The sequence below is a fragment of the Passer domesticus genome, chromosome 2, assembly GCF_036417665.1.
Source record: "Passer domesticus isolate bPasDom1 chromosome 2, bPasDom1.hap1, whole genome shotgun sequence".
In the NCBI taxonomy this organism is placed as follows: domain Eukaryota; kingdom Metazoa; phylum Chordata; class Aves; order Passeriformes; family Passeridae; genus Passer; species Passer domesticus.
In genome coordinates this window covers 39441920-39460590 of record NC_087475.1, presented here as the reverse complement: position 1 = coordinate 39460590, position 18671 = coordinate 39441920, and the positions used below count along the sequence as shown (strand labels likewise).

The following is an 18671-nucleotide window of genomic DNA, read 5'->3' as shown; positions in this document are numbered from 1 at the left end:
AATTCTACTACAAATGTAGATATGCTGCAATGTGCAATTATAAATCTGTTGAATTCAGCATGTTTTTTTAAAACAATTAAATTTAATTAATTTTAAAACAAAAATTTAAAACAATTTGATCCATGTACAAGTCTACTTCCATACAACTCACATTTATTTGATTGTGCCATGTGTTTTCAAAATTAAGGAACTATTAATTGTAAAAGGAAGTGAAATGATTACCTGTAAAACCAGTGACACCCAAAGACAAAAGACCATGAATCCATCAAACACACACCAACGATCCTTTACATAGGAGCTATCACCCTACAAGAAAGGAAAGCTAAGAGGTTAATTTTTGTTAATTGTCAGAATTTACAAACACCATAAACAAGAGCTCTTGGAAGAGCTCTTTAAAAGTGCACAGCTCTTCCAGTGCACTTTTAAAAGGCCACTTTTGAAAGACTCCAAAAGCCCAGTATCTGGATCAGAATACACTGGAAACATATATACACATTGTGTGGGTGAATAAATACTAACTTCATTCTCGCACAATATTTCTAAGTTTGTGTCAAAAAAAAACCTTACAAAGACTGCTGTAAATCAAAAATCACACAAAAAATTAACACTGGACTTACTTTTCCATTGTATTTCCCATTATAAAATATTTACACAGGAAGATCAGTGTAAAATGCTGGCAATCTAGTACTGTGCTAGTCAATTATTTCAGTACTGTTTAACAGTTTTAATTAAATCAGTATCATTTTACATTCATTTCTTCATAAGTTTTCAGTCATGTTCCATGCTCTAGAGAAACCTCACTATTTCAAAAACACTTGAGAGTAACCACTGTAACATCAGAACATGGTTTTGGTGACAGTCCAATCCAGAGATAATTCCTAAAAGACAGCATGGAGAATTCTATATCTAAGCTCAGTTTCCTTTATTCTGCACTATTCTCAACCTCTGTTCCAGTTTGCATGTTTCAATATCCTCATGTTCCACACCATTCCTGACAATATGCAACACAGGCCCTCAATGGCAAGCTATAAAAACACTTCTTTGTTGGGCTGCTAATGCCCCACACTTCACTTCAAACACTGAACTCAAAAATATCTACATTTATTAGATAGATTATGGCTGAGTGTTAGACAGCTTTGTGTACCTCATGGAGCACAGAGGAAGTTGGAGAACAAATGCATGTAGAAAGATGAAGCTTGTTGAAAGGGAGACTAGACAAAAATACACCTAAGGAAAGTGGATATCCCATTCATGTAGAAACATATGCAGAGAAAATGACAGAGCAACTCAGGGCACAAAATCACACCTTTTTAAATTAAGTTTTCCCACAACAGATTTAATACACCCTTCCCTGTCTTATACACTCTTTGGGCTCTTTTAAGTGATCTTCCAGGTGCAAAGGGCAATGTTTGACATCCACTTTTCACAGCTATAACTGGGGAAAAATTATTGTCATGTCTCAAGAATCTTGAAGCCATTGCTGGACTTTGGCCTCATATGTGAGTCCTGGCTTTATAAACATTTTTCTTTATCTCAGTTATAGTTCTTTCGATTTTTTTTTAAGTCTCAGCATTACCATTGATTCTAAAAGCACAGACAAGATGTTTTGTTTTAATCTAATATTTTCAGTGACATGCACTATCCTAAAAATGATTTATTATTTCTTGCAGTAGGCGACAGCATGATATATTGTGCAAATAGAGACAAAATAAGTTTTAAAAATTTATTTCAGTTGCAAAAATTCTTCAGGGTAGAAGTGAACTGTTAGGGAATCAGGAAAATACAGTAAGTGATTTTCAAATCAGAAATACAGGACAAAGAACTTTGGCACTATTTTCAAAGATTTCCTAACGCATAAGGATGTTAAAGTCCTCAATTCAAGAACTATGAGGAGGAAGACTCCAAATCAGGGAAGAAACAAATCAGGAACTTTTTCATCATATTTTTAGCCTGTCATTCCTGAAAAATGTAGACTTAGTTCCCCATGTAAACTCTAAGCTAATCAGTTACTCTTCACTAAGGGCTGAGAGAACTCAGCTATTTAGTGGTTATGCTCAGTACCTGTGAAGCAGAAACATGTTATTTCTCCACAGAGATCACCTACCACACTAAATCTCTTACTCTGGAACAAATCTCCAATGAGATTTGAATCAACATGCTACTTGAGTCTTTCAATTGTGGCTCTGAACAAAAATGCTGATTGGTCTTTCTCTTGCTGAAGAACTCCTTGACAATTACTCTTCTTCTCTTAAGCACCCTTTGTCTAAACAAAAGGTCTTCCCTGAGTTGTGCTGTGCAGATCTGAGCATGAACTTAGGCAGGAGTTCCTGTATTCACCCTCCTCTGAATAACCCACCAAGTTCTCACTGAAAGCGAAATCTTTTTTTAGAAATCGCTTTTTCTCTCCACAATAGTTGTGGTATGATTGAAGCAGCTTTGCTGTTTTCTCCTTACAAAGGAAAATGTCATGACCCTTTCCAGTCTTCTCACCAGTCAGGTTGCTAAACCAGCTCACTGCTCTGGCTGTCACACCCAGCCTGCTTCCACTACTACACCCTCCCAGTACGGGTGGCTTTCAGTGGGTCACCCACAGAAACTCAGCGCACCTGAATTATATTTGAAAGAACTACTCCTTTTAGGAAGCTCCTGGCTCTTTCTACGTTGATGTAGAGAGGCTTTGGCTAAATCCTATTAATGCCATTTACCATTTGTCTGGCTGTGGATGTGGTGGAGAATCTTTAATGCTTTTATACTGTGTATTGACATGTGGATGTTAGTTGCTTTTGGAAGCATTTTTGAGGCTTCCAACAGCACATTCTGCTTAAAGAAAAAATCAGAATATGTGTACTACTTCCATGAAAAATCTAATTCTGGCTAAACACAGGCTAGTACTTGTTATTAATAGCAATGAACAATGAATTTCATTCACATTTGAAAAAAAATCTTTAGGCTGAAATACCACATTCTTGGTCAATGACAGCTCTTAGACTTGGAAAGGAATACAAATAAATGGTATTTAAATATCTCTGGTGACATCGTACCTAAAATAGCTGAAGTATTGCAATGTGTTAACCCCACAACCCTTTTTTCATTGTATCTGCTGAAATCTGAGAATTATTGATGAAGTTTCCTTTAGTATTTTTTTTCTGAATGCGCTATTCCAGAACATGAAGGAACTGTAGACAAGAAGCCTTGTGCAGAGACTAATCAAAACCACTTAAAGTCATTAAAATATCTGACTTCCTACTGCCTACAGTAGACAGTGGAATCTTGATGTGCACAACAAGTCCTGAAAACTTCTCCAGCAACACAGTTTACAGCCTATCTAGACAACAAAATTATTTGCCACTCCTCCAAAACAAATCACCGTAAGGCGACAGAAGATCCACTTTCTCAACTGTGCTGAAAATATGTTGCTTTCGCAACTATGCTTTAAAGATAAAATGCCTATAGCCAATATTAGGTGCCCTGAACAATCATTATACAAGTTCAAAGGGGAAAAAAATTAAGACCTAACACATTGAAAATGTGAGTCAGTACAAAATACAGAGAACCACACATAGAACTAATAACGCTTGGGGCAATCACCCTATGAGAGCCATTACAGTTTAACGCACATGAGAAGGGAAGACTAGACAGACTGCAATTCTTTAATAAACGTTTATTTCATTATCAACCTTGCTGAAAACAAAATACTTGATGAAATTAATCCCCAAATTGCATAAAGCAATCTGCTTGTCTGCTAATTTTCTCAAGCAATTTCAGTATCTCAGTGGTAAGGTAGACAGCTTAGCTAGATGCTAGCACAGATATCCCTGAGGTAATTTCTGCCCCGCATGTCTCTTAACACCTCAGGAACACCTTGAGATGAACAGCAAGTCCCTGCAAATCAACAGCCCCCTCTGCCTCCTTGCTTGCCTTCAGGAATTCTTGTTTCCCTTTCATCCCTGACTACAACCTGTTCTCTCAAACCTTCCCTCCTGCCTCTTTCCAGCTGACTCTGTCTGAAAGCTAAATAAAAAGTAATATGATATTTGCCCTGAATAATCAGATTTACCATCATTTGGAAAGGAGTCCTGCAGTATTGGATCTCTCATTAGAACCCTAGACTCCCACTTTTCCTCACGGTCTCTGACAAACAGAAGAGCTGAAAGAATGTGGAGAGACCCTCAAGCTCAGTAACAATGGGCTACTGTGCCATTCTGTCGCAATCACTGGATCCTGCATGTGCTGGTAGTGGTAAACAGAGCACATCATCAACTCTGGTACACCCTTCAGATCACCCTGTGGGCTACTTTGTAAAGCACTACAAACAAGCATTTATGTGCAGAGGCTGACATTTATGGAGATTTTAGGAGAAAAAAAAAAAGAGAAGAGGATGAAATAGAAGGAATAGAGGGAATAAGAATTTGGGAGTGTATTTTTTTTCTCCTCCTAACACTGTGTTCATTATAACAGAAAAAGCAAGGTAGAAGAGAGAGCACAGCTGAGTTAGGGAAACGAACCTTCCCTCCCCCACTGTCTGACTCCACACAAACACTGCTGGGCACAGAGGTTTGAGTGGGACACAAAATTAAATCAGAGCTCAAGGAAGCACCTTGCCTAAGCTCTCTCTCCTTGCATATGCAGATACATGCACACAGAGGGTATGTATCTCCTACCTTACCACAGTCCATGCATATATTCTTTACATTTTTATTTCTTCAAACTTTTCAAAGCTTCAAACTTTTCCTATTTACTTAAAAACCTGCAGTTCATAGTCTTCTGAGTAGCAGAACAATATGGACAATACAGTCCAGCTCCCAACATGACAAACACTTTCTATGTTTTATTCACACAGTAAAGACAATGAAGAAATATGGCCTAATCAAGAAGGAAAACTGCATCTGACTGTACTCAATTCTTCTTTTCCATCCTTCAAAATAAAACTATTTCATGAATGTTCTCATGTGTCAAACAAAGGATGGGAACAAAGGGCAGGAAACAGAAGAAATTGTGAATTGCTTAGTTAGGACCATGCTAATAACTAAAGAAAAACTGAAATATTTTAAATGAGTGGTTTACCTCTAAGTTTGTCCTCTACAACAGTGATTGGATCACTTCAAAGTAACCCAAAATATATTTACTTTAAAAGTCTGTATTTGGGGGAAAAAAGAAACAATGTATGTGTGTGGGAATGACACAACTCACTTTCTGCATGTCTTCTTTATTATAAAATATCTTCATTCATAGTGAAGGAACTAATTTAAAATATACTCACATAACAGCAACTGATTTGAAACAGCCAATGGAATTACAATTTCTGTATAAAACCTAACTCTGAATGGCTATGAGTATATTATCATCACTTTATCATCACTGAACTAAACAAGTTAAATTTGTAACTACTCATGCATCATACTGAACTGCTCCTCCATCATACTTTATGTATGAGGAGATACTTTAAGTAACACATTCCATAGTACATAATTTATCTTCTTCCTAACAGATAATGTAATATTGAGAGTAATCATGCATTCTATGCTAGGAAAACATTGAAAAAATCACTAGATGCTACAGCACAAATCCCCAAATTATCTATTTTTAATTAATAAAATGAAATAAAGCTTTTCCTGGTCCTTTGGGTAAGAGAATGATGCCACACATGCTACAGACACACAACAACATAGTTTCAATTGATCATTACAAAAAACCCTGTAATCACTAAAGAACCATTACTTCATCCTTTGCAATCATTACAATAATTGATTTTGAATTGAATTTGTTGAGATTTTCAGATTGTTTTAGGAAACACCAATAAAAATACAAGGCTAAAGAACTATTCACCAATGAACAGTTTCAAACCTGTTTTTAAGGCAGACTAGATTATTGTTAATATATGTAATTAACTATATTAAATTTAGTATTTTGTGTTTCATATACTGGGTGGATATTAAACTATAGTATTCACATTTCATATGCTGTTTCTAACAGAATAAAAAACAAAAATACTGTAAAGGAAGAAACAATTCTGGTTGTGAAGCAAAACTCAGGACTTTCAGACAGACACACAAGGACCATTTTACTTGCTAATAACCGTATAACAGTGTTTTCTGTAAAAAAATGAGGTGAGGGAATTAGTAAGAGTTAAAAACCAGTGTTTTAAACAAAACTCTTAAGTTAAACAAACAAACAACGCCAACAAAACAAACCAAAAGAAAACCACCCCCACCCCCCAAATCCAAACCAGGGACAAGCATCAAAGTGTTACACAACTCACTTCATCCACTACAAAAGTATGGAAGGGAATAACTGTTTCCACAATACAGTGGAAAGAAATGCCACAACACACCACCTGTGCCACCCACAACATTGTAGAGCATCTCAGTTCAACCCAGTGCCAAGTACTGTGGATCGACCACTATTCAGAGCCTCCAGGCACACTCTTCATATCTAGCCCATAGAGAAGAGATGCTAATGCCCAACAGAAATATGGCTCCTAAACCCTTGAGGCAGGGAGCTTTGCTGCTGTATTATATGGCTTCTCTCTTGATACACCACTTTACCATTGCAGCTGGGTGCCAATATGCCCTGCAGAGATTTTACGGGTTACTGCACTGAAAGTCTGAATTTCATTTCCCTCTCCATCTGCTCATTATTCAACTGTATTCAGTGCCCCAGGTATTGCCTTACTGGCTCACGTGGCATCCCTGGACATCTTAAGAGTTCACCAAATTTAAAAGTGGCTGATCAGGAGGATCAATAGGATTCCCCTACATGGAAAAACACTCACAGTCTCCAGGAAATGCACGGAAAAAAATATCGATTATGAGAACAGTCAAACACCTGATCATGTTGCCCAGAGAAATGCTAGCATGTTTTTTGCTAGAAATATTTAAGACTCAATTTCATAGAACCCTGACTAACCAACTCTGAGCCCTGCTTTGAGCAAGAGGTTGGTCCAGACCATCTCTTCAGGTTCCTTCCAACACAGACTGTTCCCCAGTTGTGGGTATCTAAGCCAAACTCCACCAAATGCCAGTTTTTTGGGGTTCACTCCAGTTCTACATCTAGTTCTCTATGCATGGACATCTGGTCATTCTTGGAAGTACTCTGCAGTCTCACAGAGGTGATGTGAAATAAACACTGCTGTGTTTCATTCAGCAGTATTCTGCCCTCCCCTAGCTCCAGTGTTCATGGTGGATGCAATGGGCAGATTGGGATCCAAATGTTTCAAGGTGAAAGCTTTTACTTTGCAGTATCAAATGTTGCCTGGAGGCTGAACAGGGAGTTTTGATAGGCAAACAGTCTCATCTAACATGACAAAACTCAGATTTATGATTGACACTCAAAGCTTTCATTCAACAGAAAAAAACTCCACAATGATGAGGGTTGGAATACATAAGAAGGAGACACTTTCCAGAAAGATTATTGTATCATTTGGTAATTTGTGTTATAAAATGCTGAAGAATACATTTTTTTACTGCAGAGGCCAGGAAAAGTTTATTGAAATAAAAATCCTAGTATAGCTGTAAGAAATCCATATTTATATTAATGGTGGAGAACACAATACTGTGAAATCAAATTTTACATTCAGCTTACTCCCTTAAAAATCCCCCACAAATTTCATCATTTTCATGAAAATACAGCTGCACAGAAATGCTCTTATTCCTTTCAACAGGGATTTGGATGGCATTAAGATTTGTTTATCTTCACGTCTTTTTTGATCCTCTCAAATTAAGAGAGACGACAACACGGGAGAAAAATAAAATAAAATGGAATTTTTTAGTTATAGCAGACTTCCTTGAAAATGCAAATTTCAACACAGAAAGGCATATTAGGAATGAATTTTTCTCTCTTGCTACCAGAGAGAAAACATGTTATCCAGTACGTTGGTTTCACGGCTTTCCCAATATATGTCTCATTTTACACTGACATGAAGTCATACATTCAGAATATCCCTCAATAATAGCTGTTTTCATTAAGAATAACAAGAAAGTAATCCTTGAAAGTGCTATTGGAGAGGAAAAAAATAGCATTACCAAAAAAATAAAGTTTTGTTAATCTAATTTGTTGGTCTGTATATTTCTAGCTGCATTATGAAATTCAGTGAGCAGTATAGTTTTTCTTAGTAACTTTTAGGTTAAATTTTGATCACTATGGTAAGTCACTAAGTATTTTATTTTATGGACACATAATTCAATCCACAATCCAGAATAATTTATCTCTAAAAACTTCCATGACCCCTTGACCACTTAGAAAAAATACAATTTTTATTTTAGAAATACTGCTTATGTACTTTCACCAAGCAATTTAAATGCATTTGATTTTTTAATGTGTTAATGCAAAAATGGTGCAAAAAGCCCCACTGTGTAATATGAGTCATTACTTTCCCGTAATAAACACTCCAATAAAACCAGACACAAGTAACCATAGAAACAGGTGCGTATATTCCAGTGCCATGGTCTCTAACCTTCCCTGGCCCACAGGCAGTAACACCCAACTAGCAGCATGCTGCAGGCAACTTCCAATTTCTTTTCCTCATGATAATCAGTTTTAATTTCTTTAATTTCCTGTGACTGGAAACAGCAGCAGAGCATTTTATGAGCAACACAATCCCAGTAGCCTGGGAACAGATGTCTTTACAATTGTTGTAGACACTTAGCAAAGCAGGAACAAACACAGGAAAAAGGTGAGACAGAAGATCAACTTTTGTAGATTCTCGTATTCAAATAATGAATATAAATTCTTTTCACATGAAATAATATTTAAAACTAACAATCACAGCTCCAACACTAAAATATTCTAGTTTTAAAATATTCTAAGTTTTAAAACTATTTAAAATAACCTATTCTTTGCCAACACAGGATAACATAGGGCCTGCCTACACATCTAGGTTTCCAACAAGTTTATACACAGTACAAAATTTCATTTTTATACATACATACATATATATGTATTTTCATATATGTCTGGTTTTGAAAATAATTTGTAACAAGGATAAGTAGTTTTTATCTTATAATAAAACAAGGCATAGGGTAAAACAGAAACTCAAATCTTATGACAAATAGTCTTTTTTTGTGTTTGCTCTGTGAGCTTTTTATGACCATAGGTAAGTAGTTTTCTCTTTTGATATTTCCCCCTTCACTCTGTTTAGTCAAAGCATCTCAAGATTTTCTTATCCTTGCCACTGATTCCACTAGTTCTGTCCCTACCCTTAAGGTCAAGGTTCTCACTTTTGTTTGTGACTTGCACATCCTGAGATGGAGCTTTCAGCAGAGATATCATAAACACATCAGAGCACATTATTGCTAGATGAAGGAGCCACATATTCTGTTTTACTATCCAACCCTTGAAAAGAACACAACTTCCTGATCCTTAACTCATTTATAAACTATGGGTATACAGCAATTCTAAAGTCATAGAATTAAATTAATTTCAAAATTTCAATCTTCTATTTTCAGTCTGTAATGCAACAGAAACACCCTTGACAAAGTCACCAAAAGCTGGTAAGCCAGCTGACAGTGTTTCACTGTAATCCTATTAATATTTCCATCACTTATCAGAAAGATTAAACTAGTTCTGTAATTTCTCCATTCTTGTTTGATAAAAATGGCATGTTAATTAAAACTACTGAAAAGAATGCAAACCAGAAACTTGTAATAAAGTAAACATCAGTTCTTTAATTCATAACTCAAAGTTATGAATTAGGATGGTTATGGAAGAAATTAATTTAAGCATAAATGAGCAAATATCATAAATGTTAAAAAATAATTTAGCATCACACTGTGTGTATACTTTCTGTAGTCCTCACCTTTCCACTGACAAATAAATATATGAGTTAGAGAAATTGTTGACTGGGAGATACATACAGGTGAAATATTAGTGTGTGTGCTTTAAGCTTTGTTTTCTTTCAACAGAAAAAAAAAAAAACCCAGAAAAAGTATCCCTTGAAAGAGCCTACTTTAGACACAAACAACTAATTGCAGACCACTGCAGTCCCGCAAGTTAGTGCTGATGAATACTATTTTTCTTTTCCTATTTCATCAAAATTTTTTTTTGCAAGCTCCATCCTCAGTTCTCTTCTCTTGAGCAAAGAGACAGCAACTACAGCAACCAAAGCACCTATCAGAAAAATAATGAGGAAATGGTGAGGAAAATGTTCTCTCTGAACAGGACAAATGCTGCCTGGAAAAACCTGACATACTGAAAGCCACTGATCTCAGTTAACTAAGTAATTTGTTGGTTTTAGTACTAGACAGAAGCATGGGAAGCTAGACTGCTCCCATCTATTTGTGACTGCCTTGGTAGCAGAAGACGCTTAGTTCCAGTTCCCGTCTGAATTCACCAAGAATGAGGAAAGCTAATGGTGTAACCATTCACTTCTACCCCTTGCCAGAGTTCTGAAGTCAGTGAAGAGCACACAGTGCTACTGAAATAAGACTCTGACAAATCCACTCACAACTACTTCAGTTAGTACAAAAGTTTTGCTGTAAATGTAATTGATTTAACAATGGGGAAAATGTTAAGGACCATTACTTATGACTTTTTGCAATCTCCTTTGTTAGCTGACATGTGTCACAACTGCACAGTAAAAAATAAGATATTTCTATTAAATTCAGCGCAGTGCTTGTGTTGTATTAAAAAAAAACATTCTCATTTTCAGCATTAAGTGTCAAAGAGGCTTTTTTAACAGACAGGAGAAGGAACTCGCTTTTATTTTTTTACAATGTAACTCTCAACGGAGGAGTAGGATAAACCATGCCTCCTTTCCACAACATGATTTCAGTGTAGGTTCTCTCACACCATTATGACAGTGATTAGAAGCTGCAAGGAGGATGCAGTCCAATGAAGAAAATTTCATATACCCTAACAGTGTCTATGGAATGAAACTATATGGACTCATCTTTCATTCCCTAATGGCTGAATTATCATCTGAGATAACTATTACTTGGTTCCTTTTTGTTATAGTTTTTGGCACATTTTCCTCTTTGGTTATTTTATTATACATAATGCCATCAGTGCAACTGTGTCTAATATAAGCAATTGACCTGGAATATTTCTGTCTCCCCATACACAAGCTGAAAATAAATACTTCTAATGAAGGTAAAAGATACCTTTAAAGTAAGATAGCCTTACCTTGGTCATACCCATGTGAGATGACCTTCAGAAGATGCATTACTCAAAAGCATAAGGTATTTTTTTCATTCTATTGATTAAGAGAAATAAAGACCTTCTGCCACAGGTTAGGATGCCATATTTCTTTGAGAAGTCCGATGCTCATCTAACAACACATCTGTTTTAGGGTTGAGAGTTATCATTCATTTCTTCAATTCCACCCCAGCTCCTTTTTCAAGGGGGGAATAATTTATGAAAATTTCCTTGATTCAGAAAACAGACTTGTGTCAAGCACATACAGTCATGCTCTTAAGTGACATATGAGTGGGCACATCAATGTGAGCTTTGACTCTGAGGGACCATAAGACTTGTCAGTTAAGTTCCAGGTTGACTCATGAACTGTTTTGACAGACTCAAAGAGTAGTTCCTTCATGATGCTCTCAGAAGCCTGCCAATCAATCACTAAGTTATGCAGTAGACATAAACTGCATGTAATTTGGAAAGCATTTCAAATTTTATTGATGATAAAATGAAGGAGACTGATCTGCTTTCATTTGACAGACAATACTTCCTTTAATGCAGCTGATTCTTGCAAAGCTCTTTCTGACCAAGGAGCATGAAACACGACAAGAATCAGAACCAAAGAGTCACTGAATCCTGTTTACATTCTGGGAACTAAAGAGCATGAGAACAAATCTAGGAACTGAAGGAAGTGGAATTCTGAACTGAAAAGATCATGAAAATACCAATGTCAAATTTAATTCAGTAAGCTTTAACTATGCACTATTACATTTTTATTACATTTACTATCCCAAGCCATCATTGTTCAATATAAAATGTTTTTAAAATTCAATATAGATCATTGTTTAGAATGCAAGTATAAGAATATGTCCTAAGAAACAAACTGACTTGCTCTAATTCTGTCTCCATCTCATATAAAACTTCACAAACCACTTCAAATTTTTACTGCTTGTACGTATATTTTAACAATGTAGATAAACATTAGACTGTCCTAGAATATTGTTTTTAATGATATATCAATCAGTGAGAAATCACAGCACGAATTTAATTTTTCAGATACAAGTTTCAAAGTAAAGACAGATGTATTAATAGCATTAGTTCACTTGTTCATGACATGTGTCAGTAGCTGCATGGACAGCCCAAAGTTTGGATAGATTTTACATGCACAGCAACAATAACCCAGAAGAAAACATGAGCAATAAAAGACACAATACCCGTGTGTCTTGTATATGTCTGTACCAAGATTTCACTTTAACTTTTCCTCTAGGATTTGAAAACTCTTGGATGGAGGCATTGTTTTCTTTTTCACTTAGTTTGAACATGGAAAAGGGAAACTTTCTACAGACAAAAGGCTAGCAGTTTCAGAAAGTACTTTTCTTTTCTTAAATGCCCTAGAAACCAAGGAAAGGGTATTTTTCATTTGTCCTCAGAAGGTATTAATTAGACATTCTTAAAATCTTCCTAGCTCAGCTATACTTACATTGTTATTAATTGGGACTTAAGTGGATGGTGCCTAACTTCTTCATAAATTAGGTTTCTTGATGGACTATAATTTTGCATTAATCATGGTTCAAAGGTTTTTTTAGCATTTCAATTCCTCAAGCATTTACAGAAATACTGATTCATGGTAAAGTTCAGTAGAATCATATGGCAATGCATTTTTTGATACTGCACTCACTAAAATCCATATAAATTAGAACACTGCAGTAAAAATTGCCTTATATAAAGATGTTTCATATGCAAACATCTTGAATAAATGCTAATAGGTTTCTAAACAGTACCTTATTTACTTCATTTGCCACTATCTTTGGCAGTCCATGGATCAATATGCTCTTCGCAAAATTGTAATATTAAACTAGTATTTTCTTAGAAACAATAATCCAAAGAATAAGTCAAATAATTCACTAAAAAATATTATTCATTGAACATCATTGAAAGAAAATGGAAAATTTTGATTAAATATTACCAGAAATATTTTTTGCATAAGGTTGGTCAAGCATTGGAATAGGCTGTTTAAAGAGCTTGTGGAATTTTCATCCTTGGAGAAGTCTGAGATTCATCTGGACAATCCAAGCCAAGGGCAGTGTTATCTAACTGGACCTGCTTTGGGCAGCAGGTCAGACCAGATGACCTCTAGAGGCCCCTTACATCTAAGTTATTCTCAGACAATTCCCCAAATGGCACCACAGAAGGCACTTAATTTCAGCGTAATTATATTTACTGATGAATGCTACAAGACATTGTTTTAAGCAAATCCTCAATTCTTAAAATAAAAATAAATGCAGCCATTTTCTACCTAAACTCTCTTTGTGTAACAGTGGTTATATCTAATCTATTTTACTGTATTTTTAGCTAATAAATGAAGAGCAAAATGTCAGTGTGCAAAAGAAATTATCTGTGTTGTTATCTATACATTTATAACATTGAGACCAGCTCCAGACAGCTATCAATTCTGTGTGCCCAGACTCATCAGACATGCTTCAAAGACAAGCTCATCATACAACAATCAGAGACAAGTTCATCCTGTGCAGAGCAGCTAAGGACTCTAGGTCTGTCTAGCTCAGAGAACAGGAGGCTGAGGTGTAACCTCATTGCTCTCTACAGCTTTCTGAAGGGGGGAAGTGGAGAAAAGGTGCTGACTTTCCTGGTACCTTGTGACAGGATGCATGGAAATGGTTCAAAGCTATGTCACAGAAGGTTTAGACTGGTAATTAGGAAGCATTTCATAAAGAGGGTGGTTAAACACTGGAACAGACGTCCTAGAGAGATGGTTGATGCCCAAACCCTGTGCTTAAGAGGAATTTGGACAGTGCATTTAGCAAAATATTTTAAGTTTTGGTCAGCCTTGAACTGGTTAGGCAGTTGGACTAGATTACGATTGTAATTCCCTTCCATGGTCCCTTCAAACTAGTCTAGTCTAGTCTACCACAGAATCACAGAATAAGCTGAGTTGAAAGGGTACCATAAGGATCATTGAGTCCAATTCCCAATGTAGCACTCAAAACTGCTGACTCATATTCAGCTTTCTGTAGACCAAGATGCCCAGGCCCCTTTCCATGGCACTGCTTTCCAGCCTCCCATTCCCCAGTCTGTACCGTACATCCAGGGTTGCCCCAGCCCTTAGGTGCAGAATCCAGCACTTTCCCTTGCTGAATTTCATATGGGTTGTGATTGCCCAGCCCCCTATTTAGTTGAGGGCTCTCTGCAGGCCCTCCCTGTCTTCAAAGGAGACAACAGCTCCTCCCAGTTCTGTAGTGCCTGTGAACTTTCTCAGTATCTCTTCCAGTCCTGTGTCCAGCTCATTATTGAAGATGTTGAAGACCACAGAGCTGAGGAGCCCTGTGGAACCCCACTAGTCATAGGTCACCTGTCTGATGTCACCCCATTCACTGTAACCCTTTGTGCCCAGCTCATGAGCCAGATGGTCACCCATCACATGATCTGTTTGTCCAGTTGTGTGCTGGACATTTTGTCCAGATGAGTCCCTGAGAGGTAGCATTGAAAGCTTTACTGAAATCCAAAAAGATTACATCCACTGGCTTCCCTTGATCAACTAGGTGGGTTACCTTCTCATAAAAGGAAATCAGATTTGATAGGCAGGACTTTCCCCTCATGAAGCCATGCTGACATTGTCTTTCAGGTGTTTTTCAATACCTCCCAGAATAATCTTCTCCACAACTTTACCAAACACTCAAGTGAGCCTGAAAGGAATGTAGTTTCTGGGATGCTCCTTCTTGCTCTTGATGAAAATCAGGACAACATTTGCCAGCTTCCAGTCAGTTGGGACATCTCCAGATTCCCAAGACCACTCAAAAATCATCATGAAAGGGTTTTTGGTGACATCAGCAGCTCTTTGAGGATTCTTTGCAATATTCCATCAGGCTTCATAGATTTGTAGGGATCCAGCGGGAGCAACAGATCCTGAACATTTTCAGGGACAACTGGGAGATGATCATTCTGACAATCATGGTCACCACTTCAGGGGCTGAGATCCCTTGGTCCACTATCTGTGTTGAACACAGAGGCAAAGAATGCATTAATGATCTCTGCCTTGTCCATGTCCCTGTTTGTGAGGTGACCATTCTCATTCTATTAAAGGCTGATGTTAACCTTACGCTTCCTATTGCCATTAATATACTTGAAAAGACTCTTTTTATTGTCCCCCACAGTTCTGGCAGGTTTAACCCCAGCTGATCTTTGGCGCATGAATTTTCTTCTGACACTGGCAAGCAGTATCTTCACATCTTCCCATGTCACCTAACCTTGCTGCCACTGGTCATACATCTTTCCTCTTTTTTTGGCTTATTTCCACTAGAAAACTTTGTTCAGCCAAGTCTTCTTGACTTCTGACATTTGGGAATTGCCCAGTCCTGTTTCATTAGAACATGATGTTTAAAAAGTGATCAGAACTGATGGACAGTGATGAACTGATGGAAAAAAAAACATTTTCCCAGGGGACCTCACTTACTAATTCCCTGAACAGCCTGAAGTCTGCTCTTCTCATGTCCAGAGCTGAGGTTTTGTTGTCGTTTTTCCTTCTGTCAACAAAGATTTTAAAGTCTTGCCAAGAGAGCTGCTGATCTCCACTTCATTCATCAGATCGATTCTGTTGACAAGCAGTAGATCAAGGAGAGCATCTTTCTGAGTCAGACCCCTTAGGACCTGTTCCACAAAGTTGTCATCCAGGTTTTTTAAGAATCTTCTGGCCCAGGTTGTACCAGCAATGTGATGCTCCTAGGTAATTTCTGGAAAGCTGAAGTCCCCCATAAGGACAATAGCAGCCCTTAAGATTTTCTCACAAATCCACAAATTTAAACAACCCAGTAAAGACAATAGGCTATGCAGCAGCATATCTTTCATAGCCCAAAGTGTTGACTGTGAGTGAAGTTGGTATTCGCATACTCAGAAGCCAGTGTACAAAAGCCACACTGTTGGCCACCCCTCCCTCTCTCTCTGCATAATATCTACATTTCCTTTTCTCTGCAAAGGCTGTACTGGTTATAATAGTAACTTTTTATTCCCACACTGTTCAAATGTTCACAATGGTCACTAATTCCCTATGCATAATCCTATGTCCACATCTTCCCTTTCTTCACAGACATCTCTGAACAAGAGAGCTCAGGTAGCAGCAAGAAACAGCACTTCACAAAGGATTACTCTGGCTTTACACAACCCATGACGATTTTCTCAGAATCATCTTATTTCAGTAACTTTCTAAATATCAATATTAATGACCATTAAACTTTTACTATTAATATTCATTAAGTATGATGACACAATAGCTCAGTTTTTCTGAGTTTGCAGATAAACTTAATTACAGATATCTTTGGAATCACCAGACATTTAAGGAGTTAAAAGCAAGGATAACTTAACACACATTATCTATTATGTGCAGTAGTGCCATAATTGCATTCACAGTAAGGTATGCAAATGTACCTTAAACATCAAAGCCAAATTTGTATATTTTTGCAGAAGACTAAAACAATAAATAAAAGATAAACAATCAATGAAATAATGGTACCAAATAATGATTACTAACATATTCTGCACTTTTGCTGCCTCCAATCCACTTATACAAATTAGCCCAGCAACAACAGCAGTCATATGATAAGAGAAGCATTTTGTTTACCAACATGGGCTATATCAAGGTAAAAAAAATTCAAACCAAGATCGCTTTATTGACTAGCTCACAGTAAGACTCATGTTCTTATTTAAGTAAAGTAAACATACAAAACCACATCCAGCCATATGAAACAAAAATCAAAATTCTAAGTCCATATATGGACCAACAGACAGATATAAAACATTCTTGTTAATGTGTATGTAGCTTATTTTTCCCTTAATTCTTTATACAAATAAAATGAAACTATCTGTTTCCTTAATTTACTACTAATTCTTCATTTACTATGAATGCTCACATTATATTTTGAGGGGATTAAATATGCAGTAAAGCTACATTTTTATCCATCTGTCTTTTCAGTTTATACACCATGATGTTGCCTGCAGTTAAAAACAATCATAGCAAGAAGAGCTGGCAAGTTAAAAACCAAATACCAAATTTCATTAGCATACATTCAGATCACTGGAAGCACACAGAGAATACTGTTTACATGCTTACCTTAACTATCCCACGGATATGCATTTTTGCTATCATCTCTGCAGTGTAAAGAAACATCAACAGAGTATCAAGAGCAAATGTCACATACTGGAGAGGCGGATAATGCTCGAAGGTTTTTGGAGTGTTCATACACACAGAAATAACACTGATGATGGCACAAATTCGTAGTAAAGAGTGCACCCACTGAAAAAAAAATAAAACCCAAACACGAGATATTACAAGATTGGTTTGATGTTCAAAAAACCTTCAAATATTTAGCTTCCACAACTTACCCTGGCAGTCTTTTATAAACGACGTCTGTGTCTTTTTACATCACAATCCACATATAAAAGGTCTTCAAAAATAAGCACTCCTAAATTACTTATACATGTATAGACAAGTATATACTTTTATTAGTTAGTTAGTGAGGTTGTATAAGTCAGAAAACATGAATTAAGAGCCATGAAACAGAGAACAAGGATTCTATCATTTCTACTTTGTGGCACTTGTAACTCAATTTCTTTTCAAATTACTACCCATCACATTTATGGGTAGACAATAGGTAGAATTAGTTGAAGCTGGGATGACGGATTAAATAAAAATATTTGTGGAAAATTAATTTACTTAAGAAATTATTTTTAAATCAGTTCACAGCTCAAAAAATTAAGAGAGAGTCACAGGATTAAAAGCATCCTTCTGGTTATGAAAATAATAAATATAAAAACAATAAATATAAAAGAGACTATGTCACAGACAGCTACTTCTTTCAGGATTCACTTTTGTTCCAATCAAGTTTTGTTGCTATAGGAGAACCGTTCATTTCTATTACTAATTAGGACTCAGTCTCACTCCTCATTGCCAGTCAGAGAGGGAGGTGTAACTAAAAAGCAGAACATATCAATATGGAGGTTTAGGGTTGGATTTTTTCCTTTTAAATAAAAAATGTGATTGAAACATCTTGAAGTCAGGCAAGTATAAGGAAGCATGGTTGGGAAGGTTGTACCTATCGTAACAAACAGGAAGAGATATTTCAGCAAGAAAAAAAATCTTTTAAACACAAAACCTGAAGTATATTTATCAAAATTTTTCATCTGGGTAAAAATTCTATACTCATTTATAGTGTACCTCAGACCTTTTGATATCCAAAAGACTCAAGAACAGCCATCTAATTTAATACTCACTGTTCACTCACTTTAATGATATCTGACATTAATTTAATAGTTCTATCGTTTGCATACACTGAGCTCAGTTTAATAATTTGGAAACAGAAGACACCTTATGAATGATCTCCAACATCCCATTAACATCCACTTTGTTTTGAACCTTGTTTCAACTGAAAAAACTTAAGTATTCAAGCGTTGCTGATACAGAACTTGTTCTCTGACACATTAAAGTGCCAGTACTACAAACATTAAGCAATATACAACTAGTCCATCAGCATGACAAGAAATATTAT

The 18671-nt window shown here is 36.4% G+C and overlaps 1 protein-coding gene and 1 long non-coding RNA gene across 7 annotated transcripts in view; one reads left to right on the top strand and one right to left on the bottom strand.

Annotated features, from left to right (window-relative positions):
- The window catches only part of NALCN (sodium leak channel, non-selective), a 234197-nt gene that overhangs the window by 204294 nt on the left and 11232 nt on the right, over positions 1-18671 (bottom strand). For all 6 annotated transcript variants that reach the window (XM_064408342.1, XM_064408338.1, XM_064408339.1 and 3 more), the window contains 2 exons: positions 17237-17419; positions 223-306 (listed from right to left, as the gene is read on the bottom strand). In XM_064408342.1, coding sequence (XP_064264412.1) covers positions 223-306; positions 17237-17419 — 267 coding nt within the window. The remainder of the gene's footprint in view (positions 1-222; positions 307-17236; positions 17420-18671) is intronic.
- LOC135293787 (uncharacterized) overlaps positions 1-18671 on the top strand; it is a 29098-nt gene that overhangs the window by 5667 nt on the left and 4760 nt on the right. The window lies entirely within an intron of this gene.